The 24,655-nt window shown below is 38.0% G+C and overlaps 1 protein-coding gene across 4 annotated transcripts in view; it reads right to left on the bottom strand.

Annotated features, from left to right (window-relative positions):
* Positions 1-1,037: 1,037 nt before the first annotated feature.
* IQCE (IQ motif containing E) overlaps positions 1,038-24,655 on the bottom strand; it is a 28,288-nt gene continuing 4,670 nt past the window's right edge. For 2 of the 4 annotated variants that reach the window (XM_075514710.1, XM_075514713.1), the window contains exons 6-22: positions 23,941-24,011; positions 23,127-23,240; positions 22,361-22,411; positions 21,756-21,826; positions 21,465-21,537; positions 20,995-21,044; positions 18,150-18,307; positions 17,587-17,642; positions 17,063-17,271; positions 16,164-16,268; positions 15,272-15,362; positions 12,865-12,960; positions 12,120-12,143; positions 10,909-11,004; positions 9,737-9,867; positions 8,878-9,011; positions 1,038-4,624 (exon numbers count right to left, since the gene is read on the bottom strand). In XM_075514710.1, the coding sequence (XP_075370825.1) occupies positions 4,494-4,624; positions 8,878-9,011; positions 9,737-9,867; positions 10,909-11,004; positions 12,120-12,143; positions 12,865-12,960; positions 15,272-15,362; positions 16,164-16,268; positions 17,063-17,271; positions 17,587-17,642; positions 18,150-18,307; positions 20,995-21,044; positions 21,465-21,537; positions 21,756-21,826; positions 22,361-22,411; positions 23,127-23,240; positions 23,941-24,011 (1,661 nt within the window). In that variant the 3' untranslated portion in view covers positions 1,038-4,493. Of the gene's footprint in view, positions 4,625-5,439; positions 5,543-8,877; positions 9,012-9,736; positions 9,868-10,908; positions 11,005-12,119; positions 12,144-12,864; positions 12,961-15,271; positions 15,363-16,163; positions 16,269-17,062; positions 17,272-17,586; positions 17,643-18,149; positions 18,308-20,994; positions 21,045-21,464; positions 21,538-21,755; positions 21,827-22,360; positions 22,412-23,126; positions 23,241-23,940; positions 24,012-24,655 lie in introns of all 4 variants that reach the window. The other 2 variants (XM_075514712.1, XM_075514711.1) reach the window with 2 other exon arrangements.

The raw sequence follows: 24,655 nt of genomic DNA, 5'->3' as shown, positions 1-24,655 counted from the left end.
ATATGTCAGTGGAGCAGAGAGGAAAGAACAAAAAAAGTGACATTTGGATAATATATTCATCAAGCACAGATTGTTTGTTTCAGCCTTGTACTCTTACAGGTGTTTTAGTCCTACAAGAAGGACTCTGCTTGATAGGAAAATGACTACGGGATTCCCATGTCTTCGCCAGCAGTTAGCAGGGTCTTCTATTTTCATAAAGCAGGCTTGTTTTTCCTGGGAGCCCCTAAAGACTTTTTCAGTGGACCTGGAAAGGAATGCAGACATCCTAGTTCCTTCCACCAGAGCTTCATAAACAGCAACAATAACTGAGGTAAGAGAGTACCCTATAAGTAAACGGGACAGTCTTCGGGACCCTGTAGACTCCTGTTCTCCCCAGGCTGAAGCAGACCAGTGTCAGCCAGTCCTCTGCATGTCTACAGCACTACCAAACCCTAGCACAGGGAGAGCTCTGGGGCCCTAGTGAGTTCGAATACTAGTTATCCATTCTGCATCCCTCCTACAACAGGTTTCTGAGAAGTATCCATCAATAATGTATTTAGGCACGAACAGTCACCACAATGACTTCTTTTGAATCTTTTATCTGAATTTCACTGGTTTGGTAACTGGTTAGGATGACTGTTGCAACCAACAAGCAAGCAGCACAACAATAGATGAAAAGGCATAAATGAAACTTGCTGTGCTCCACGCAAAGCCAGATATGTTTGAGGCAATAGCATGGCTGTTAGTTAGAGAACTACTTGACAGGATTTCTTTTTTGAATAAAACACCAGAAGCCAAGGCTGAAAGCAGTCTTGTCAATTCCACTATAGGCTTTGGTCAAGAACACCGTTCATTCCTGATGGGACAATCTTGAATGTGTACTGAAGAAGAAGTTTCACTCCCTACATGTTTAAGAGTTATCTTGTTGCTATCAGCTCAGGGAAACAGTCAGAGAGGTAAAAGGTAAACCTAGGTGCAGCGTGAAAACAAGAGGAGCATGCAGCAGAGACCAGAGGAGCAATGCAGATACAGAAACTGCAGCAGAAGTGCATGAACAATTAATTTACAAACATTAACTTTATTTGGAAGTTCAACAATTAGGAGAAAACACATTGCAATTGTTTTAGCTTTTAAAAGATCCCAATATAAATTACATAAAAGACTTGCACGGTTCTAAATATTGAAAAGATCATAAAAATTAATGGCACTCTCATATGCCAAGATTAATCCTTTTCCATTTCGACTACATTAAAAGTTGCCTGTGCAGGGATTATTGTTATAGCTATGCAGAAAACAATACAGTTTTCAGGTCTTGATGCCTCAGGAAAGATTTACAGGCATAGGCACTTAAGGGCAAAAAGAGATCAAGAGAGATAACAACCCATGGAAGTCAGATCTCTATATTCACACACAATCTCTAACTAAACACTACTGTAAGTTGCAAAAGGTTTTAAGTAGGCAACATTATCCCGTATCAGCAGCATGGAAATTGTGCTGTTAGATTACGTAGGTTACCGTGGAGTTTAATTTTAATTCAAGACCTTGACGCCCCCACAAGGTTACCAGTGCTTTCTACAGAAGACGTATTTTTCAGAAACTGAGTATGTTTGTATTGGGCCACGCCGATTTTTACTGTCCTCAGCTCCCTGTTAAGGAAAAATGCCATTTACTCTAAAATTAACTTTTTCCTCCTTCATTGTTCCACATTTCTTCCCAGATTTACAGGTGCTGGCATTCAGATAGATAACCACAGAATGAAACCTAGTGTCAATTACTACTCCTTTCAACACATTCCATTACAGTATATAATGAAACAACATTAAAGGCTACTAATACTGTGGAAGTTTCTCTTTCTAGTGTACCACACCAAACTTTTGATATGCAGTGAGCATATAGTTATCTTCCAAACTAAGATGTGAGTTTGAGGTCCAGCTCAAGTTAAGTATCAGATTTTTGATGGCTATGAGATAGCAGACTCAAATTTAGGAAGCTCTAGACACGTTTTCATTAATTCCAGAAAACATTTGCTCCTTTTCACCCTGATTTCTGTCTGCGCCTTTGGGTCATGCCACGATACTATCTCCCCTTTATCCCAGAACTTGTCTATTGACAGCACTACTGCTAGTCATACGCTCAGTTACAATGCAAGTCTTTCTGCTCTGTATCTACTTCCTAATACTTTCATATTGGCTATTACAGCACAGTAAAGTAGAATAATGTCATCTTCATTATATTTGCTGTCCAAGTATTTCCCTATAGGATAACAGCTGGGTAGGTATTTTATATCAGTCTCGGTCCTGACACACTACATACTCTCCCCTTAATGTGTCAGAGTCCTCAGCTCTAGTTACTCTCTCTGGAGGTATCCGTGACAGAGTCACAGTTACAGACTTGAAATATTATACATAGGCAACTCAATATAGCTCTGCTTCTATTTAGCAAAATGACTCTTTTTTCATAACATGACTTCCAGAAAAAAAAGAGGGAAACAGGTCTCAGCTTCTGCCAAGAGTGCTCTATCCCTTGTATTCTTTTATTTTATATATTTTTTTTAATCCTTTCCGCAGATGACAGTCATGTGACCAAAGCACCAGCAGGAAAAATTTACCCAACGGGAGTGTAAATGACATTCTTCAGACTGCTTTGGGTATGGAGAGCTCCCAAAACTGCCTTTGGAAATAGCACAGGCAGCATTTCCACTGATGGGATTAAATGAAATCAGCTGCATTGTGCTGCAGCCATCCAGTTTCCTCTTTGGCTGCAAGTACTGCCATGAACTATGATAAGCCTCAGATAGTGCTTCATTGAAATCAAAGAACCGAGACAGCTCTGACTTATTAGTATTCTGTGAAACAGTGGCGACTGATTTTTAATTTAAAAAAGAAGAGAGAAAAGGTGATAAGAATCTTATATTTAAAAGTGGGCTTTCTGTTTACAGGAGTCTTTATTGCTGCTTGATGACAAAGAAACCATTAGGGTCTCCACAAAAACTTCACTGTCTGTAAAATTAAATTCTCCTTCCAGTAAATATCATATAATTTATCTAGTTCACCTTAAAAAAACCCACACACATTGTAACGCCTATGAAGGACGTTGGCATGATAGTAGGAACTATAAGGCTCTCCTTCCCGTCAAGAAGGGGTACAGTCTGCATAAAAGATCTGGAAAGACCCCTCTGACCATATTCTCCACAGCCCATTATGTCTTTGGTCCTTGCATGGACAACAATATTGTCAAATAGTGTTATTTCTGGATGTTGTCTTAATTTCTATTATAATCCAACATACCACTTCTGTTCCTAAACGAAACTGCATGGGTTAGGTTTTGTGTATTATACTCATCCCAGTCCATATCCCTAAGAGTAGAGCTGGGGGTGCCCATGCTTTCCAGCAGTCAGCCTCATAGCTTTACCTGATGACAGAAGATGGCTGTATAGTGTGATCCCTCTCCCAGCCTGTGACTGAACTTACCATGCACTGACAGTATTTTATATATATATATTAAAATATGTGCACTTTCAAAGTAGTACTGAGAAGAGAGATCAACAACAGCAAAGCAACATTAGACTTAAAACCCCCTAGTGCTCAGTGTATGAGCAATCTAGTTAGGTGACAGTTTCAGACAGTCAAGTGACGTAAGCTGAAACAGGACATAAAGCAACGTATCTCCTACATCAAGTATTTTCACATATTAGAGATGACCCTCCATAAACCACTCATATTTGTGATACGTAAGCAGAAAAAGCAGTCACAAGGGCATCCTTCACAGAACACTCCTGCTATTACGCACCTTCTCTGACAAATACAAAAAATTGATTACGTGATCGGACATTTCAAATACAAAATGGTACTATACATAATCATAGCAAGCACACTTGGAAAAAGCAATAAATAAGAAAACCCTGCTGATACAGTAGGCCTAGAATAGTCCTATGACAAATAAATGGCCTTCTAAAAGCCTTTACAAGGTCTGCACAGACTGTAAATGTTCAGTACGAAAATAAACAAAAAAAGATTAAAATATGACACAGTAAAATTTTTAAATAGAGGGGACCTGGTAACAAATACAAGCTGTTCCCCTTCACATACACAGGCTGAAAATTGGAGCCGTGTCATTAACCACTTTCCAATCAAATGCATTATTTTAGTTGACCTGAAGCAAAACTTTGTTTGATGTGAAATAGCTTAAGACTTTATTGCTTTCATTTAAATTTGGCAATTGAATTTATAATCCTCATTGTGAGACAAAATATTGAAGTATTTTGTTTTCGTTTTTAAATCCAAACTCTCTCTGCGTACCAGGAGGATAAGGTTAACAGTCAGTCAGTGGCTTTTAGCCATAAAGTCTGTGAAGATGGCATATCAAACAATTACTCATTTATGGCTGAAATAATGACAACTATCATTAAAAAGGGGCTGATATTCCCCCTTTTTTCATCTTTTATATGCTGTATCTTGGTAGAAATAGTTTTGTGAATTTAATAATTCAAGATCACCAGCGCCTGTTACCAAAACTTAAAAGTGGGTGTAGTTTTTCTTCATCTGCAACAACGGAGAGACAATGACAATATCATCTGAATCGTCTGAGTGAGCTTCATCCACAGACAGAGGGAGAGCAGGCTGCGATTGCTTCTCAGAGGACCTGGCTGAAATAATTACAAAGGAAACAAGGTCATCAATAAACAACATTGACAATAACAAGCCCCTGTGGGAAGTGTAATATTCTCTGAGCCATTAAGTTTCCAGAATTACCTACAGTTATGAATAACTCTGATCTATCTTTTTCTCCATATAACTATTCCCGTTCCTCTTTAATGAAAGAGCATGCATGGCAAGCGTTAAGTTGACATACTGACCATGCATGATTTGTCTTATTGTCTTTAAATCTTTGCAAGTGGTTACACACCACAAAGTAAAGCAATTCGATACTGAAGCCATCTCAGGTCATAAAGATAAATATTTATTAGATGGCCAGAAAAGGAAAAATTTACCCAAGCAAGCTTAAGCTAAGCAGAAAGGTCATAATGAGAACTTCAGTCAGATATAGAGAAAAGGGAAAAGTGAGGGGGGAAAAAAAAGGATGGAAGCTCTCAGTGAGTGTCCTTCATCCTTATATCTGTAAAACTACCAAAAATATTATTCACATGCTGTACTACCTTACTTAATGACAATAAAAATGGTGACCACACCATGGGGTTTTTTTTGTTGTTTTGTTTTGTTTTTTTCTTTTGCTTCTTTGCTGTTTTTCTGGATGCATGGTCCTATGCATCTCATCAATTCCAACATTTGAAGAAATGTTCAGGGCATGAACAGATAGAACGCTAATGATTCCAGTAAACAGGGGAAAATCAGAGGGATAAAATGGATATATACAAGGCCCCTAAGATCTGATGAGCAGAACCAGCAGCTTGTATCCCCTCAGCAAGAGATCTATGAACTAAATGATGACAGCTATTAATACCTTCTAGCACAATATTCTCCTCTCAGCTCCACTTATTTTTCAGTTTCAAATACCAATTCTCTGAAAAGGCTATCTCCCAGAGAAGAGAACAAATCAAGAAGACCTGTGGTAGAAAGAGGAAATAGACAAGTAAGCTGCCATACACTGAGATTTTGACACTGAAATGGAAGGGAAAGTAGAGGGCACACAGAGAGTATTACTTGGGGAGATGTTCTTCTCCCATGGGTCTCAGTGAAATAAGAGGTTCCTGACAGAGAAAAAAAACCTCCCGGTATGGAAGAGGAGGCATACACAGCAACTGGAATGTGGAATAAAAAAAAGGGGACTGCAACCAGGCCAGAAAAAGTGTGACGGACAGAGAGCCTGTGAATGGAAAGGAGGAATGCAGGGAGGCCATTACATTGACCTCAACTTACAGAAGCAAAGAAACATGACTTTCTAGTTAAGTGAAATTCTTCTCTGCATCAGTCAACAAATAATGTAAGAGTTTTTCAGGAAGATTTGAGCCAGTAATACTGGTGATAAGGATGAGCAAAGAGAACTTCCAGAAGCAGGCATGATAACTAGAAGATGCAACTCCAACAATAAACAGATATTATATATGAAATAGCTTAATATTGTCCAGATCACTCTTGATTATATCCTGTTCTTGATGTCTGAGATTTTCTTGTCCTTATCGTCAGTTTAGTATAGTTCAGAGTGACAACTTTATCTTTGTGCTTGTGAAGGGGTAAGCACTGATTACTGTATGTAAATTCATTATGATTTAAAAAAAAGCCTCAAATTAAGTTAACAGTTGTATCCAGAGTGGCTAGTGATATGCAGAGAAAAATGCTGCCCTTATTCAAGATTGCTGTGCATGTACAGAACATATTCTTCCTTCCTGCCACTCCCCTGACAGAAAGAAACAAAACGCTAAGTTTCACAGACTTAATTGTTGTTATCTGTTCCATTTCATGGGAAGCAGCAGAAATGGCTTTACAAATCTCCAAGTACTGTCCACATTCTGAAGAAAAGCACAGCAGCATTGAATGCTAGACCACTTTTGCCTTTCTTTTTTTTTTTTTTTTAAACACACAGAGACATCTAACCTGATGCAAACAATGAATTAAAAGTCTGCAATGCTAGATCAGGATTATATAAATTTATTCTAGCAGATATATAAGGTCCTTTAAAACAAATTTTCATCTTTCCCATTCCTCTCAAAATAATGCTGAAAGGCAAGTGAAATTACATGACTTACTGCAATATATACTTTCACTGAAAGTTTAAGATCATTGCCAGATCTAGAGGTCACGAAATGCAAGTTTGGACTTGGGACAAATGAAGCAAGAGCTTGTTCAACAGCTGCATTATTTAAAGCTAAAGGAATTTGATTGCTTTAAATCACTCAGCTGTTAAACAAGCTCCTTGTCTCATGTGCTTTCCAAGCTGCAGGACAACCAGTGAAATACATCACATCAAAAACCAATTTTGCTAGTGGATTTTTACATCAGTCATGAGCTAGGAATGACAGATGTTGGACTTCTGGTTAACTTTAACCTGTTTAAGCTACATGAATTCAAATAGCAAAAAAACCTGCTATAACCAAACAGATTGCTGAGGGGTCACGTTACTTCATAGAGGTGGCATTTACACCAGAATGCTCTGCTTCCTTTAATAGGTTTTTCCCCCGATTTGTCTTTTGGGAGAGTTTGGTTAAACCCTCCAATGCACCAAGAGCTAATACTTCACAGAGCTACTTAGTGCAGGACACTTTTTCTGGCAGTTATGCCATTAGAGCTACCTAGATACATTCTATCCTCATCCCAGACTTTGAAAACATCTCCCATATTCGTAAGATCAGCAGCAAATATAACCTGCTTTGCTCCCAACCTCTCCTTTTCAGCAGAAAAGGACTGCAAGAAAGAAAAGTTTGAATGCTTATGGTCTCCTCTCTAGCCCTTCCAATATAAATTCCTCCAGAACTTCTTCACTCACCACTTCGTCATCATAATCTGCAATACAAGTTAGTTTTGGAGACTTCATAGCTAGACAGTGACTGTGCTCTATTAGTATTCATACTATTGCATTTACCAGACTAGCTTCATCTTACATCCTTCTTCGGGTCTTAGAAGCACTTCTTCAGAAGCACAAAGCATTTTTATTTTTAAGTGATTCTCTCTTTGGGTAGAATTTCACAACTGATTTACTCTGGGTTTAGACTAAGCATACCAATAACGACTACTGCAGTAAAGCCCAGGCAAAACAGGATGCTGCAGCATTTTTTTTCTGGATACTGTTACTAGACATAACTAAAATCACTCAAAACTGTAACATCTTCAGAAGCAAGTACTACCTACTCCTTCACAAAGTAGAATACGCTCCTGAATATGGAATACAGTAAAGTTTCTTAAACACATTTTCCTTCACTGAAGGGTAACTTCTGTATTCACAACCCTTGCAAGTCTGGCTTATTCCCCATCTCATATCTTAGACACAGCCTCAGCTGGTTACAGCACGCTGCGTTTCTGTGCAAGTCTGCAGAGACTGTCTGCTTTTCACTGACAAAACACAAGTCAATGTTTCTCAGGTCACCCTCAAAGTTGCTCTTTTTTCTCCAGCTGGTCCGTAAAAGCCTAAAATATCCCACTCTGGATAGAGCCAAGCTTTTTCAGTTTGTTTTTAACTCCTTTGAAGCTGCATGTCTAAGGCTGCCTTATCTGCATCATTGTTTTGCCTTTCCTACTCAGTACTTCTAACATCCTCTTAAAAGCCTCTTTGGCTTTAACTCCTCTTCTCACAAGCAGCAATGAAGAATTCAAGAAGGAAACCAAATGGCATCAGGACCATAAAAAAAGAAAGACATTTTCCCAGTTTGTATTATAGTAGTACTAGTTGGCAAGGTTATCCAGGACTTCATTTGTCCCCTTACTGCAGCAACTGAAGACTGCTGAAAAAACGTGACTAAATACACATGGCTGACTAGGATGGTTCTTTTTACCAGATGTCTGTCCCCTTCAGAAACTAAGTCAGGATGGTGAAAACGGTCTCAGCTTGTCTATGGCTTTGGGCCCAAAATGTAGTGGAAAGTACCGTACTACAGCTACAGGGCTGGGGGGATTGAAAAGGAAGTAGAGAGGCAATACAGGGGAACACCATGTTCCTTGAATAATTACCACTCACACCAGAGAGAGACCTTCCAAACCACAGTTGTGACGCATAGGCAAAGCACTGTGGGGAAGCTGGTACGGATACTGTCAAAGCTTTTATTTTTTATTTAAGGGACTGCACTTGGCAGTATAAACAACATGTCATCAAATTAAAAGAAGACACACACACATGGAGTACAAGTATGCACTTGCACATGTGTGTGCATGTGCAGATGTTCTCTATAAAATTGTGCGTGCACCCATACAAAATGGACATACTTTTGAACACAGAGGGAAGTGAGATTACCAGGAAGAGAGGACATGAAGATTGAAGGAGGTCTCTGGAGTGCCGCTGAGACCGGTTTCTTCTCTGTAATGTAAACTGCAGAAACTGCTTTCTCACTTGGTGCACTGGATGCAGAGGGCCTGCAAAAAGACATACTGCACAGCATTAGGCACAGAGGAGGAACTGCAGTCTTCAGAGGGTATGCAGAAAAGTTTCTTGTGTTGCTAGCCTCCAAGAGGTAAAAGCTTATCACCTGCAGAAGTGAACTCAGACGCTAAAGCGAGGTGACAACTATGTAACTCTCCTTGTAATCATGGCAGCCAATATTAAAGACTTTTGGAGCAGTAAAAACCCTGGAGAGAAAGGAAGTATTTTTCAAGAGAGACACACCATAAACCTAAGCAGTAAGCAAATCACTGCGTTCTTCTTGAGCTAAGTCACTAGGCTGTATGCAAGAAGGTATTCTAGCTCCTCCCTGTTCTTCCTCTACATAACCCTTAACTTTTAGATGTCAGGGCTTCAGATTCACTTATATTAAGCGAACATACTAGCTTAATTACTAGAAATTACAGTCTGATAGCAACTGTAATTTTTTTTTCTCTCCAAAGATTAATTATTTTACTTTACTTTTCCTCATTGCTATGGAAGAGAACATGCAACAGGATATGGGAAGACTACTGCTGCAACAAGAAACCCTTTTAGTTGCATACGCTTTGCATTTTCTCACAAGCAAGCTCTCCCTTGTCTTTGTTGGAGCAATGGCCTTGTTCTCCTTCTCTGTCAAGGAACCCATGCTAAAATTCTATAAAATATGACCCCTCTCCTGTAATAAAACCAATTTTGCTATTGCATGTTGCAGAAATATCTATTTTTCACTTACCTCTTCTCAAGAAGTACTGTACGTGCTAAGTGAGCCCTGAAAATGGACTGGATAAATGTCACCATCTCATCTTTCTCCTCACAATCAGAAGACAAGCTCAAGGAGTTTGACACAGAAGACATGCAGGAGATCTGCAAAGCAATCAGATTAAAGGAAACTGACCTGTTACAGATTGCACAGAAGCTTGACAGAAGCTTTCACAATTTTACTCCTAATTGTGAAAGTGGTAGTAGAGCAAATATCCCCATCTTTTGGTCTGCCATCTTTAAGGTTCTATAAGACTAAATCAGCAGGAAGTGTAAATCTGATCATCATACAAGCTTTGAAGCATCTGTATTCAATTAATGAAAGAGCAGACACCTGCAAGGAAAGTTCATTTATTTTCCAGGAAGGAAACCTTTCAAAGTTGAAGGAGGTAAAGCAACCTTCATGATGGATATATCTTCTGCTTGTATCAAGCAAAAGTATTCGGTCCTACTACCTTGGGCCAGCTTACTGAAATAAAAGTGCATGTAAAGTGCAACCAGATGGGCAACCTGGATGGAGAATTACAAATTAACTTTACCCTGCTAAAGGTCCAAAGGATGTTCATGTAAGTTGGCAAATGATTTACAGAAACTAAATGTTTAATTGGTACGGAAATTTTTTCAGATTCAGAACTGAGCAATCTGGAGCAAGTTTAACATGACAGAAGACACTACAAGTCTTTGGTTGAGCATGCCACACGCAAGACTCCTTTACTTTTCAATCCAATCCAAGATGCTTTCCAAATTCTTATTTCTGAACTTCAGTGACAAAGGTTTGTCTATTACTACAACGATTCAGTGAACACTTGAGAGCAAGTACAGTTTTCAACAGCACTCCAAATTAAAGAGTTAAAGGGTACTTTATTAGATGATAGGAGAACCATAAAAAAAGAGGAGACCTAGTTACAGTCCATAATGCAGAGAAGTTACAGCTTTACGTCTAAGAAAAACTGTGATCTAAAGAAGACGGAAAGGGAGGCTAGGGAATGAGCTCGATATCTTTCTGGAACTACAGTGGTGCTGCCAACCAGTGCATTAAAACAATTCTCTGAATCACCCAGTGATGTTAAGTCTGAAAGTACAGTACTTTACACAGTAAACTAAATATAATGGGATGCCTGGATACCCATTTGCCCCAACAATTACCTTGTTGTGAGATTCTGCATCATGCATCCTGTTATTCAGTAACAGTTTCTGTCGAGCTAAATGCCCTCTGAAAGCGGCCTGAAGCATAACAACTGCCTAGCATGGAAAGAAATAAGTAGATGTTATTAGCTCCTTTGAAAGATGGCAGTTATAAATTAAAACAAGAGTCCAGAGGGAAGAGGCACATGGGGAAAATAACTTTTCCCTGTGCAAAGGAAACTCTTTGATGTCTTGACATTTTCTTATGTTTAAGGGATCCACACACATCCTCATTACTTCACAGGTACTCTGCTGCAATCCAGAGAATCCCCAGCCTGTGACAACCCATAGACATGGCACCTCCATGGTTTAAATTCAATCTGGGAGCTGTTCATGATTGATCCTATCAAATGCAATTAAGTTCTACCTGCCAACACCAGCCTATATTTCACAAATAGAGCAACATGCTCCCATTCCCATATTAGATTCTGGCCACCCAGCAGACTCTGTGATGCTCTGATACAATCAGAAATCAAGCCAAGTCTGGCAGACCATTGCAGTGATTATGCTGAATGTGTCTTTCTTCTCTACTCAGAGATTTTACTGGATTCTAGTCAACAAAAAGCACCTAGATGTGAAACAGTATGTTTGCATCACATGGTTAGTATTTTTTCTAATTTCTGAAAGTAGGATTTTTAATGTTCTGGAAGAAATGAATGTAAGATGCTACATTGTGCTATTTGAAAAAACAGTTTAATCAAAACCTTTGTGCAAAACATTTATCAAAAAGTGACAAGTTTGTCAAACAAAGTCAATTTCTTCATAATACTCAGAGACATTTCTTCTTAGCAAAGGCTTCAAATTCCTACTTCAAATATTTCTGAAGACTCATCATAGTGAAAATGAAAGCATTATTAGAAGTAACTAATATAGAAAAACTTTCCTGTCTGTTTGTATCAAATTTTGTTCAAAATTTTCAGAAGCGTTCATCTTGCAGAAGGTACCAAGTACAGAAAATTTGAGACCAGAAGAGGAGCACTCTGACAAGATATATCAAACAAAACCAGGGTGTCAGAAGGTAGATCACGAGCCAGTCTGAAGAACAAACATGATCTTGGTACAACAGTTCATATTACAATAAAAACTCTTTAAAAATAAAAAGTTATTTGTTTGTGCTTTGATACAAATGAAACCTGTTTTACTGTTTTGTTGGGTGTCATAAACACACTCACCTCATCCAGAGCAATTTCTTCTTTCTGAAATGAAAAATGCCTAAGTTAATGCCACAAATATATACAAGTTTTATCTAATAAAGATTTTCCAAATTTTCCCCAACAATTAAAACACACAGAAATACCTGTCCCACCTCCCCCTGAACACTCAAACAACAAACTTAAGGGGAAAAAAAAAAAAAGCTTTTCATCTTTGAAAGATGTGTGGATAGTTCTTTTGTCTTTAGTTTCCTAAGAACCGTTTACAAGACCCACCTCATACCATATGTCCTATACGTGGAAAAAGCAGCATTGTGTTGTTGCACATAGAACAAAATTTAAGGTTAACATTTTTTTCCTAGATCATTTTGTCCTAGTTGAGTGTAACTCAATACACAAAACTTCCTGTATTGTTTGGAGAATTTCTGCAAGGGGAATTCAACTTCTCGGTCATTCTCCAAGGAAGCAAGAGCAGCAGCACTGCTTCAAGCACTGCTATGCTTCCTTAGTTCTCTGCTGACCCAGACTCCCCCATTCAGGAACTGCCTATCTCACAGCAGAAACAACAGGGTTCTAGGGAGCAAAGGCAAAAGAAGCAGCAGGAAGGACTTGAAAAAAGCGGTGGAAGAGAAGATAGTGGTAAGGAATCGTACTGGGAAGCACTGCTGCAGTTCCTGGAGCCTGGCAGCAGGTTACTGTAGATGCTAAAGCAAGAATAAGATTCAGAAAGGGATGTCCTCACTGTTCCCTGATAGGAGAATCTCACCTTGTTTTGGTACATCTTCCACTGTCTCTGGATGATTTTGGCTGCTTGTTCCTTCCTGCGATCTTCCTTGCCTTTAACCATGCAGACTGGTGAAGACTGCAAAGGAGAATCTTTAACTTAGTACACTAGAGACACGAGTTGGAATTCTATGAGGGAAACAGGTTATGAATGACTCAGAAAAATCAGCACCAGAGTTGTTAAATGTTCATCCTGCTTGCAGGGTGGAAGGAAGTTAAAGAGGAAACTCTTAGTTCTGAATACTGCTCATGTTCAAACTCATCATCTAGATGACTGTTACAGTGAAATACGTTCCTGTCCCCATTTTAACTGTTAGCAGAGCATGGGAATGGAAAGGTTTTCATTTACCCATAATCCTATTTTTCTATGCGTTGCTAAAGCAATAGAAACAGTGGAACCCACTCCAACAGTGGAACCCACTTTTCGTTGACCAGAAATGGTTTGTATGTTATTGACAGACTGAGAACAAATGTCAGGATACCCAATTTCACAATTCTTCTCCAGGAAAGACTAGTATTAATTAACCAGGGAGCTCTCTAATGTCTCATCCTGGCAACTGTGGCCTCATAATCATCTGTTTAAGCTTACTGATGAGTTGGCCATCATATAACACTGACAAGATAGACACCTTGTGTAAATTGGCATAACTCTACTCTTCTATCTTGAAGAAATTAATTAGAGGAAAAAGAAAGAAGCAAGAACAAAGCAAGATTTTGTTCCAGTTATTTCTTCTAGGTGTGGTTGCATATTCCACCTCTCACCGTCTGATCCTTTTGATCCCTAATTATCCCATACTAATTGTCATACCTCACTTCCCAAACAAAAGCTAACTGCAATTTTAAAAGACTAATTTGTTGGTGTAAAATTTTAAGTAGAGGAACAAGAGATTTTATAGACTCTGAAAAAACCTCTTGATTCTGTGAAAAGGATTTATTTATAACTTAAAAACACTGAGTTACAGGCTTAAGTTTAGCAAATGGATCATGTTATATTAAAAATGACAACCTACTATTAAAATGAAAAATTGGTAGGAACTTAGTGATAATTACAAATAATGGGAACATTTCAATAAATAGATGGTTACTGGCCAAGAATATATATAGTCTGCAGAGGAAAAAAGGAGCTGTTTATTGGCTGTTTTTAAAGACTCAAGTTATTTGGTATTCAAGACATCCTCTAGCATACATCAGCCTATAACACACAAGAAAAGAATCTAAACAATTGCACAGTATATCAAAAACCAGCACCCTCTTAAGCTAGTGGACATTTTTATTCATATTTTTACTGCCTGTATTTCAGGGTCTATTTATTTTTAAGTACAAATGATCAAAATCCTCAGTAATAATTTTCAACTAGTTTCTAGTGAAATGAGATTAACGTGACCACACTGCATCTGAAAGCATGTCTGTCAGTGCCCATTCGTCTCTACTGGCTAGTTACAACAACATTTGGCAGAGGGATGGAAGATTGCAAAGATACCAAGTTCAGTTATATTTCACAAAAAAACCCCAGCTGATTACAGAGTCCCATTTAAGACTGTCCAGGGTTAACAGATGCACAATTACATTTATTAGATACTGGACAGTCCAGAAGAAGAGGTTATTAATACATCCCTCAACTCCAGAAAAACTTCAATTCAAAGGGGATAAGGGTTTATTTTATTGTATTGACATCTTCCCTAATTCTTTACTCAAATATGGTGTCCCATCAGCAGCGGAATTAAAAAACCCTCAATTTTCATGATGATTAGTGCTCTACATCCTGTAAACCTTCCCATGAAAAAGTATCCCGCTTCCATCCAAACAGGAAGGTTAACGAATATTTTCTGACTGGACAGCACATGTGCCCTAACTGATCACCTGACCAGCATAAAAATCACTGAAAAGGGTTTTTTGTCTTTTGCCAGTCTGCCAGTAAGCACACTTACCTATGTCTCTATCCTTTACCTAACTGCCAACTCATACAAGACCTCCCTCCCTCTACAAAATTGGACTGAAATTAGCTAGTGGGTTCAGATGTTATAAGAAGATATAAGCAAAACCACAAATGTTTGGGTTTTTTTCTAAGAAGGTAAGGCAAAAACCCCAAACACTTAAAAGGGTAAGCTTTTTGCAACATTCCAACTGAATAACAAAAAAAGTGATGGTGGGGCAGATAATCACTAAGAGAACAGCTCCAAAAAAACCCCAAGTTGCTGTGGTAATTATTGAAACAACTTATCAACGAACTCTGGGAATTAACCATCATTCAGAATTTCTATGACAAGATTAAATGCCTCTCTGAAAAGACACAACTAGCAGCTATTTAGACTATCAGCTCAATTTGCAATATATTAGTTAGATGCAAGGGAAAAAACCAAAAAACCACAAAACCAAACATGTGTCTGTACCTTATTAAGCTTTTCCATTGTATCTTCTGCCATTTGTCTCTTCTCTTCCTCCAATTTTCCTACTTTCTGTGTGAGGTTCTGCATTTCCTCACTATGGTTGGAAAAGCAAAGATATTTATAGCTAGAAATTTTCTGTTGTTCCTGCTTTGAAAATACACAACCTATTTCATAAGATTTGATTGCTTTGGTTTTTTTAAAAGCCAAAGTGGGAAACATGATACATATTCTCATAGTAGCAGACATGTAACATTAATTCTCAAGTTGTGATAGCGCAGCCTTAGGTTAAAATTAAAAAAAAAAAAAAAAAAAAAAAAAAACCCAACAAAAAACAAACACCAAAACACTCCCAAGGTTACAAAGGCACTCTTGATACTATTAATAATGCATCTAGATCTGATGACTGACAAATATGAAACTGTAGCAAAGTCCTTTCTTGCAAAGCAATAATGAAATCACTTTTTTTTGCCACCCTTGCACAGGATTATTATCAACAGTTATACAGAATACATGAAGTAAATGGAATGACATATTGGCAATAACCTCAAAGCATAGGCTAAAGTAAGGTAAAGATACTACAGGTTTTTCTTAGTAAAGCATGCCCCTGAGCCCAACATGGCAGCTTTCTTTTTCCATTTATCTTATTAATTTTTATTATAATTTAATTCTTATTTTTACTATATTTGTAGTCTTCCACTTCCTCTGAATCCACTCTATAGAATTCTTCCCTTAGTAACTTACTCCATCCCTCCAAAACAGTTCTGCTTAAATGAATTCCCAGCTTCCTGCAGTTCAGATGAACTCCTATGGATTTTGAGCAACTTCAAAAGAGAATTATACTTTAACAGATTTTTTTTTGGTTCTGAAAAGGATCTACTAATACAAAATATGATACCTTAAAGTCTGCTCTTCTGTACTCTTTTCTTCCATCTTATTCTGCCACTTCTGCAGCTCCAGCTCCACTTCAGCCTTAGCCTGCAGTAACTGCTTGATATCTAATCTACAAAGGCATAAGGAAATCCAAGCAACACTTAAGACAATCATACTTCAACAAAATAGTTATTTTTTGTTTAAACTTCTAAATAAAATAAGTTTTCTCAAATTTGTAAAGTAAGGGTTTAATTTTTCCTTTTAAACAAAACAAAATGCAAGCATACATTGTTCAGAACAAAAGGCCTCTCCACATGCTCTCACTATGCATTTTTGTTCAGAGGTGAGTTGATACAGGAGGCAGAGTGTCTTATCAACCATACATACTTGTGTGCACACCTCTGCTCATGATCAGATTAACCTGCCTGCCCTTATGCACTGACACACCAAGCGAGTCCAAGCAATACAAACTGCAAATCAATTGCTTACTGGGGAGAAAAGTCACAGTGCATCATATAGCGGAAGGCAGGCTTAAACGGAGAAAGTGCTAGATCAGGACAAAACAGGTTGAAAAAACAAGACAAATTTTTACAGCAAGATACTTGCAAGAAGTGCTGCGTAAAGTGACATATAACCCTTCAAAAGCTTTTCAGTGTGGTTGGCAAAAAATACGCCTTGAAAAATGTGTTAGAAACAAGCAGAAATTCTCATTTTCCATCCTCTCACTGACTTTTTTTCTGCAATGTAATTTTACAATGCTAGTAGGACTAGAAGAAGCTTTTGAAATAAAAGCTGAAGGGACCCTCAAAATTCATTTTCTCGCTGAAAATGTGAAGGACTTATTACATCGTTTCATAATGTGATAGGAAATAATTAAATAATTCACACCTACAAAAGAACATCTCAGACAAGAGTTGCACTTACTCTTTATTGAGTAGGAGATTTTGAAGTGCCTTCCTATCGCTCTTCAGTTTCTTCACTAGCCCTTGGAGGCGACGACATTCCTCAACATGGTCTACCTGTTGAGAGGGTGGATGATCCAGGTCTACAGAAGGCGAAGATGACACAGCAAGTAACTGTGATGACTCACTATCTGCTGATGACACCCTGGTGTTCTCCATGGCACATACTTTCTAAACAGGATTCATTTACACAAAAAATACAAAAGAAAAAAGGAGAAGAAAATTAAATTTAGCATTAAATGATTTTATTTAGGTCATAAGAAAAGATCAATTGGAAGTTAATTCTAAAATGTGCAACTATATGTAACAAGTATGAGAAAAGGAAAAAGGGAGCAAAGGCACATGGTACAGACATCAGTTTACATGTATGAGCCAGAATGCCCAAGGCTGATACATTGAAGGACTACATGCCATGAGCACAAGGCAGTGGTTCTGCATCTTCTGCTCAAAGACAGGCAAGATGGCCACATGATTATGATCACTTACTTTTTCTAGTTCCGAAATCCGCCTCACCAGCCTCTGTTTGCTCCACTCACTATAATCTAAATACAATAACAAAGCTTTAAACATGAAACTATATCAGTGAGTCAACATTGTTCTTGCTTTTTAAAACTTCTGTCCATATAGAAAGACTATCTAAAGACCTCTGAACCCCAACTTTAAATATGCAGCAATGAAAAAATGAGAATGGTCTTAAAATATCTGACTTCTACACCAATTAGCTCAGAAATCAATATAAACCATTCACATTCATCAGTTTTCAACAACTGAAAAACAGTTTTCCAGTGAAACGTTAAATCTTCAAGTGATTCCAATCCAGAATTCTCAGGGATAGTAATAAAGGAAACCCAGGTCTGACTGGAGCAGCATACCCAGAAGTCAGAGAGAGACTCCTGTAAGAAACTTCTCATTCCAACCTTTGCCCCTCCTGAATCTTCACCTTTGTAATAACTCCTTTATTTCTACCATTGTAGGGTCCTGCTCTCAAACACATCTTTCAAATGTACCTAAATCCCTTGCCTCATGTTCACCAACTTTTCAGCACGTACTTTTTGTTTTATTGGAAGGAGGAGAACTGCTCAGTACATGATCTAGATCTTCTTTCAGCCTCTGATTCTCATTCTGCAATTCCTTGATGTTCCTGGATAATCTCAGGACAGCAGCATTCAGTGCCTTTAGTCGTTTTTGGGTATCTCTGCCCTCTGTACTTGGAAACGGGGTCAAAACCAGAAAGTTAACTTAAAAGCAGAGAACAAAGCAGCAGTGTTAAAAAGCGTGGAACAGCCTCACTATTCAAGTCAGCTGGCTAAGTTAACTGTCTCAGCCCCACCCCCCAGTAGCATTTCTCAACATTTTTTACTAGAGGAGTTACCTATGCTTTTAGGACAGGCAAAGACCGTCTTGCTCAATGCTTTCACAATTGTTTTAATTTGCATCAAAGAAAGAACATACTTTGAAACATTGAAAGTTCATTTATTACTTTTACTTCCTCCCCTACTCTGTTTCATTAAGGCATAAACAAGGGTGCTTGTATGAGTTTTACTTATTTGGTTTTCTATTTGTTTTGTTAACCAACCTTATAATGCTTTACCAGCGCTCTATGGACCACTGATTTAAAAACACTTATCTTCAGCCACTTGGGAGACTCCTCCAAAAAACTGTTCAGCATGGAAAGCTAACCTGCGTGCTCTGAATTGCTTTCTTTCACTTAGCAAACAGATTGAGACTCGGAGGGAGAGAGAGGGCTATACATAGATGGAATAACTCTCAAACAAATCCAACACACAAGTGTATTTTCAGATAACTGTGAATGCTGCTCTAACATAAAAGAAACTATTCCTGTGAAAGTAAACCCCAGAGAAATTTCTTTCTTCATTTAAGATAAGTTTCAATCAATGAGAGATTTGAAACCGATTTGGAGAATACACGGCTAACATCGATGTGATGGGAAAAAAAGGCACTGGAAAAGGGAAAGCCTGCTATGTGCTAAAATGGTTTTAAATATATTACAGTGATTTTGCCTTTTTACTTTTTCTAATAAAAAGGGGAAGAAATCTCAGCTTCTAGATGTGCAAAGTTGTAAAGTTTGTTCACGAAACAGCTTTCTAGTCAGATGAAATACTTGTTCTTTATTGCTATGAGAAAATTCTTAAAAACATACTGCTGGGAACAAAGGTCTGAAGTAACTGATGGACCTACTTTTGGACAAATGCCACTGCGAATGACAATCACAGAACAGTTTGTGAAGGAATCTTCGATCCTATCCACTGGAATAATTACAAGGTAAAGGGGGAGACAATTAGCGTCTCAAGTGAAAAGCTGAATCTAATCTCCCTTTTAGAAATTAAAAGGAAATGAAGCCATAAAAACAAACAAATAAGGCTGTCCAGATGTCATGGATGACTATTCATACAGCTGTCCCAGGCAGGAGGAAAAAAAAAAAAGTAGAAACCAAAACACAACACACTACCAAAACCAGGAAGTGACAGAAATCATAGAAGTCATAACCATACCACTGAGTGCCATTATTTTAGGCTCATCAAAACCTAAATGAAAGAATTGCAGACTATTTCGAGGACTTGAAATGTTGCCTAGTTTCTAGCTACAATTGGATACTACAGCTTTACATATAAATAATCATATTTCAGCATTAACACTGAAAAAGAGGAGCTAAATGGCATTCACTTCAGCCAGAAATACTGTAGACAAACATCATGAAAGAAACGCTCTCCTACAACTCTTTCTATGTGCCAGAGTCGTGACCTTCAACATCATTTATTATTTCAGTGCTCAGCCTCTTAAGCAGAGACTGACAGTCACGTAATGGAGAGAGACTGCCCTGACCACTGTTTTTTGAAGCTATGAATAAATGAGGACAAGGAAGAGACCTGATGACTTGTTTTCACCTGTAAATAAATTGGGTGTGATGGCTTACAGCCTCAGGAGGGTAGTCACTGCATGCCTGAGCCAAAACAGATGAAATTTTTTTTTTTAAAACAGTGACAAAACAAATTGCAGTTTTCTATCCACAAGAGACAGTGAATTAGGGAAACACAAGTAGTATACATAATGACCCATAAAGAGTCCTCATATGTTTCTATTGATCTAAATAATTACATCCAAAATTAAGATAGTTGCCTGTACTTAACACTAGGAGGGCAAGCATATTTTGAAGTGGTGTGGTAACAAATTTTCCTATCCCACAAGACTATTACCCTCTTCTCAGCTCAACTACCACTCACTTGCAAAGATGCTTTTACTTTTCTCTCTTACTGGAGCTTTGTCTTTTGCCTTTGATTTTTATTTCCTCTGATGACCATTTACACTCATCACCATGTATACACCGCACACTAGTGACAAGCACTAGTACAAGCTTCTCTGACAGTGTCTTACTAGTGCCACTCATGGATATCTCACAAAAGCAACCCTGACCTGCAGATCTGTCTCTCTGTACCACAGGAAAATAATGTTTATTCCAAAATACCTTCTTTGCACCATACACCCTAGAGCACGATGCAGAACTGACTCAAGAGTAAAATGCCAAACATCTAGTGAGTTTGTTTCAATCGCCAGTGATGTCAGAATAGGTGTGATTATGGGGGAAGATGGATTTTATTTAATAGAGATAAATTTTCAGAGCTTTCATGTACTTTTTAAATAGCTCTAGTATTTTTTCCACATCCACAAAATGATCTATCTACAAGAAAAAAAAAAACGTGACTAAGACATATGCCAAGGCTGTGAAGCCAACCAAAGCAGCACCAAAAAGCAAATCCAGCAATCTAAATGACAAAATAAACTGTTCCCATGTGGTTGTTTTCCATCAGTTACAGTACATGAGTGATATATCAAACATGTATACGCAAACATTTGCCTCAAAAGAATTAAACATACTTTTTCCTCATAGTCTCAGATTTTGCCAGGAGGAGTTGGAGACGATGAACCTGTGAAATATGAAATATAGGTTCCATTAAGGAGCTAGCTGTGGAAGCTGGCATTGCTAATGCAACACATTTGTCCATTAGGTGAAAATCAGAACAAGACTCTTTGGATAGTAGCAGAGGCAATGATGCCATCGCTGAAAAATCAGGCTACTGTTATACTGGCTTTCATCTAGACACTACACTTATGGATGTACACTAGTTTCTTTATTTCCCCTTTTTGGTTAACACACTCAACTTATTGAAGAAAAAAAGGCTTTTCAGTACATACAGCTGGAGCTATGAGAATATCTACGAAAATCTGATTCCAATGACAGGTGCAGCTAAGCTGTCAGAAACCTATCTAAAACATTCCATTTATACTTCGACTCAACTGAACAACTTCCTCTCCTGTATGCACGTTGAAGGACCTGTCAGACGTACCTCTTCATAGTAGGTTTCCATAGCTATCCTCATTTCTTCCAAATTAGTGGTCTTCATGTCTGCCTGGAATTTGCTGAAAATAGAATAATACAAAAAAATTCAGTCAGCAAAGACAATGCAATACCTGTTGGTTTACAACTTCTGGGTGGGTGGTTTATAATTCCTAATATGTTCTCAGAGTTCATTAAAACGTCTTAAGGAACAGAAGAATACAGATGAAAAATAACATGGATTTCAAATTCCCTTTATTATCTCATCCGATACAAGCCTCTACCCCCCCCAAAGTCATACTTAATAGTGTTGTCTTTCTCCTTGCACTGTTGTTCTAGCTTGAGAATCTTCTGCTTTAATCCACTAACCACCTACAGAGAGAACAAAGAGCTCATGAGTCCTAGAATAATCTGTTTCTTCACAGAAGTTCAATTTCTCCATAATCTTGCCCTGTCTTTATAAATTGTACCTAACCAGATATACTTATTCCTACATACTTCAGTACTTAGTAAATCATATGCATGTCTGCTACCCTGTGACAAAGCGAACACTAATGAAATCAGATCCCTAACTTGTATCTGTGCTAACATAACCAGCTAAGTAATATATATACACAATCGTTAAATAAAAACAACTCTACCCATTACCCTGCTAAATTCAAAGCAGCAAATAATAGGGAGAATACTCCCTAAACAGATTCAAGACAGCAACAAAGAAGGCTCCCTAAAATAATGTTAATTCCAGATCTTTGTTACTGGTTTCTTATCTCACTATAGAAATAATGGTTGCATGATTCCCTAATTGCTTATTTGTTCTTACTTAATTTTATTTTTTTAATTAGTGTTTCAGCTTGGCAAGGGGAAAAAAGGAGAAATGAAAGCAAAAGGTAATGAAGAAACTATTACCCATCCATTGTCAGTCTTCTTTTCTGACAAAGCTCGTGCCAGCTCACAGCCCTGCAAGATAAGACAGCTAAAGCAAGTGACCGATCTTGCTACTTTATTCTACTTCCGGCTCTTTCCACAGAATTTTCTAACCTACTCATCTCCACAGTCATTTCACAGTCCAACAGCTTAAGTTTTGAAGTCCCTATGCTCATTGTTATCTATTGGCACACTTCTCCCAAGATGTAGATCTGCACACAGAAAATGACAGCCACAAGGAATTCAGTGAAATTCAGGTCTTCTAACTATGACCCTAAATGCTTCTCAGCTTCATGGCTTTGACAATAAGACTCATCTTTTGCTTCCCGGTTCAGGTCTCAGGACTGCATGTGTCAGTCACCATGCAAGAGGTTAACTCCCTTCTACTCTCAGGCAAACTATTCAGAAAGTGGGCCTCTAAAGAGACAGCATTTTAATTTTACCTTCAGAAATTAAAAGTATCTTTGCTAAACAAACTTATCTGCACAGCATGGCATGATCTTCCTTTGAACAGAGCTGGAATTGTTAGCTCACAAGTGAATGGGATTTCTGTTTTGTGTATCTCAGAATGGTGAGCTGAGATACACAAAACAGAAATCCCTCCACACCAACCAACCACCCCTCTCATTCAAGCTCATCATTCCTAGGAGCCAACACGCTACAGAGTCCTGAAATCTAGAGAGACAACAAGAGGATCACACTGCTCAGCACTCTATTGCCCCACTTCTATCCCCCAAGAAATAGTCACCCTGGAAGGATCCAACAGTTGTTCAATCTGTTTATTCTTTCTATTGTTCTCTTCTTCTAATCGACGGAGCTTAGTTTTCATTCGATCTCCCTCATTTTTCTGAGCTTGTATTGTCTAAAAGAGGGGAGAAAAATCGTAAGCACATTTCAGAAATAGAAACACGCTGAGTTTTCACATGGAAACATGTTTTGATGTCAATAACAATCCAATTACGACGGTCAGGATGAGCAAAAGAAAAAAAAAAGAGAGACATCACACTGGACCAGGGCTGACAGATAAGGGAGGTGACAGGGCAAAGATAAACAGAAAAAGTTTAACAGAAAGGCAACCTTACACAAATCATCTACAACAGCCAAGACACTTGTCTATAGGTATCCCTAGTGTTCAACATGCCCAGTCCTCATCTTTCATACACTGCACTAAACTCAACTGTCAAACTGTTAAAATGTGATGGGTAACAGCCGGGGGGGGGGGAGGAAAAAAAAAAAAAAAAAAAAAAAAGGAGGTGGAGGGACAAAGAAACCAAATGCAATGAACCTTTTCAGCGTCCAGCTAGGGCCATGGCTGGGGTTCAGGACTGGGTATACTTCAAGGCTTCCACATCCAGTACTCAGAAGTATCTATCACACCATAAGAACAATGAAATTGCCTTAAACAGACACAAGTTTAGTTTAGCCTTACATTACAAATGCAAAAAAATTTGGTGGATGTCCCAGTTGTAGAAACCAAAGTATTCTGAACCAATAAGGCCTGGACATCTACAGGTGGATGGAGCAACGCTATGATTACTATGTAAGTATCAGAGAGACTGTACCTTTTTCAGTTCTATAATTTCATCATACATATCTTCTTTTTCTTTGTAGTCAGGAGTTCCAGGAATGTAGCCTACAGAAAAAGGTACATAAAATAAGCAGGTCGAAAGAGGTATTTTTAACTAACTGGAAACCTTACAGTTAAAGGTTTCTAGAACAGCACCAAACTGGAAACTAGGCTTTTTTTTTTTTTTTTAAGAAGAAGAAAAATCTGCAAGGAAATTAATTTTAGAAATGGAGGTGAAATGGAAATGTTACCGTATGAAACTTCTGCCAGATTTTACAGCAAGTTTCTCCTAATTACTTCTCTCTGGTGCTAGATTAAAATATCCATCTCAAGAAAGATATACGCTTCACAGAAGACTGCAGTCTTCTCATTCCAACAAATCAGTTATTTACAAAAGATTTCTAAAATATGTCCAGAATACATTTTTCTATCTATGGCTAATGTGTAAAAGCCTATCATCTTTTAAAGTTGCCAGAAACTGTGTATTACCAGTAACAGTAGAGGTGTCATTTTAAATGCAAGTGTGATTTTTAAGTTTACAGTTCTCCTTTAAGAAAAGCAGGATAAAAGTTTTAAATTTTGCTCTTCTCATAAAACTCAATTGATTTTAATATCACAACCACATGATAAGACACTTTCTAGAGAAGAAGTAAAAGGAGTCAATTACATAGAATTTCAGGCAAGCAGATGGTTTCTATCAATGGTTCCTA

Source organism: Mycteria americana, chromosome 12, assembly GCF_035582795.1.
Source record: "Mycteria americana isolate JAX WOST 10 ecotype Jacksonville Zoo and Gardens chromosome 12, USCA_MyAme_1.0, whole genome shotgun sequence".
Lineage (NCBI taxonomy): Eukaryota > Metazoa > Chordata > Aves > Ciconiiformes > Ciconiidae > Mycteria > Mycteria americana.
The sequence above is the reverse complement of the archived record's forward strand: the minus strand, read 5'-3'. Positions and strand labels throughout refer to the sequence as shown.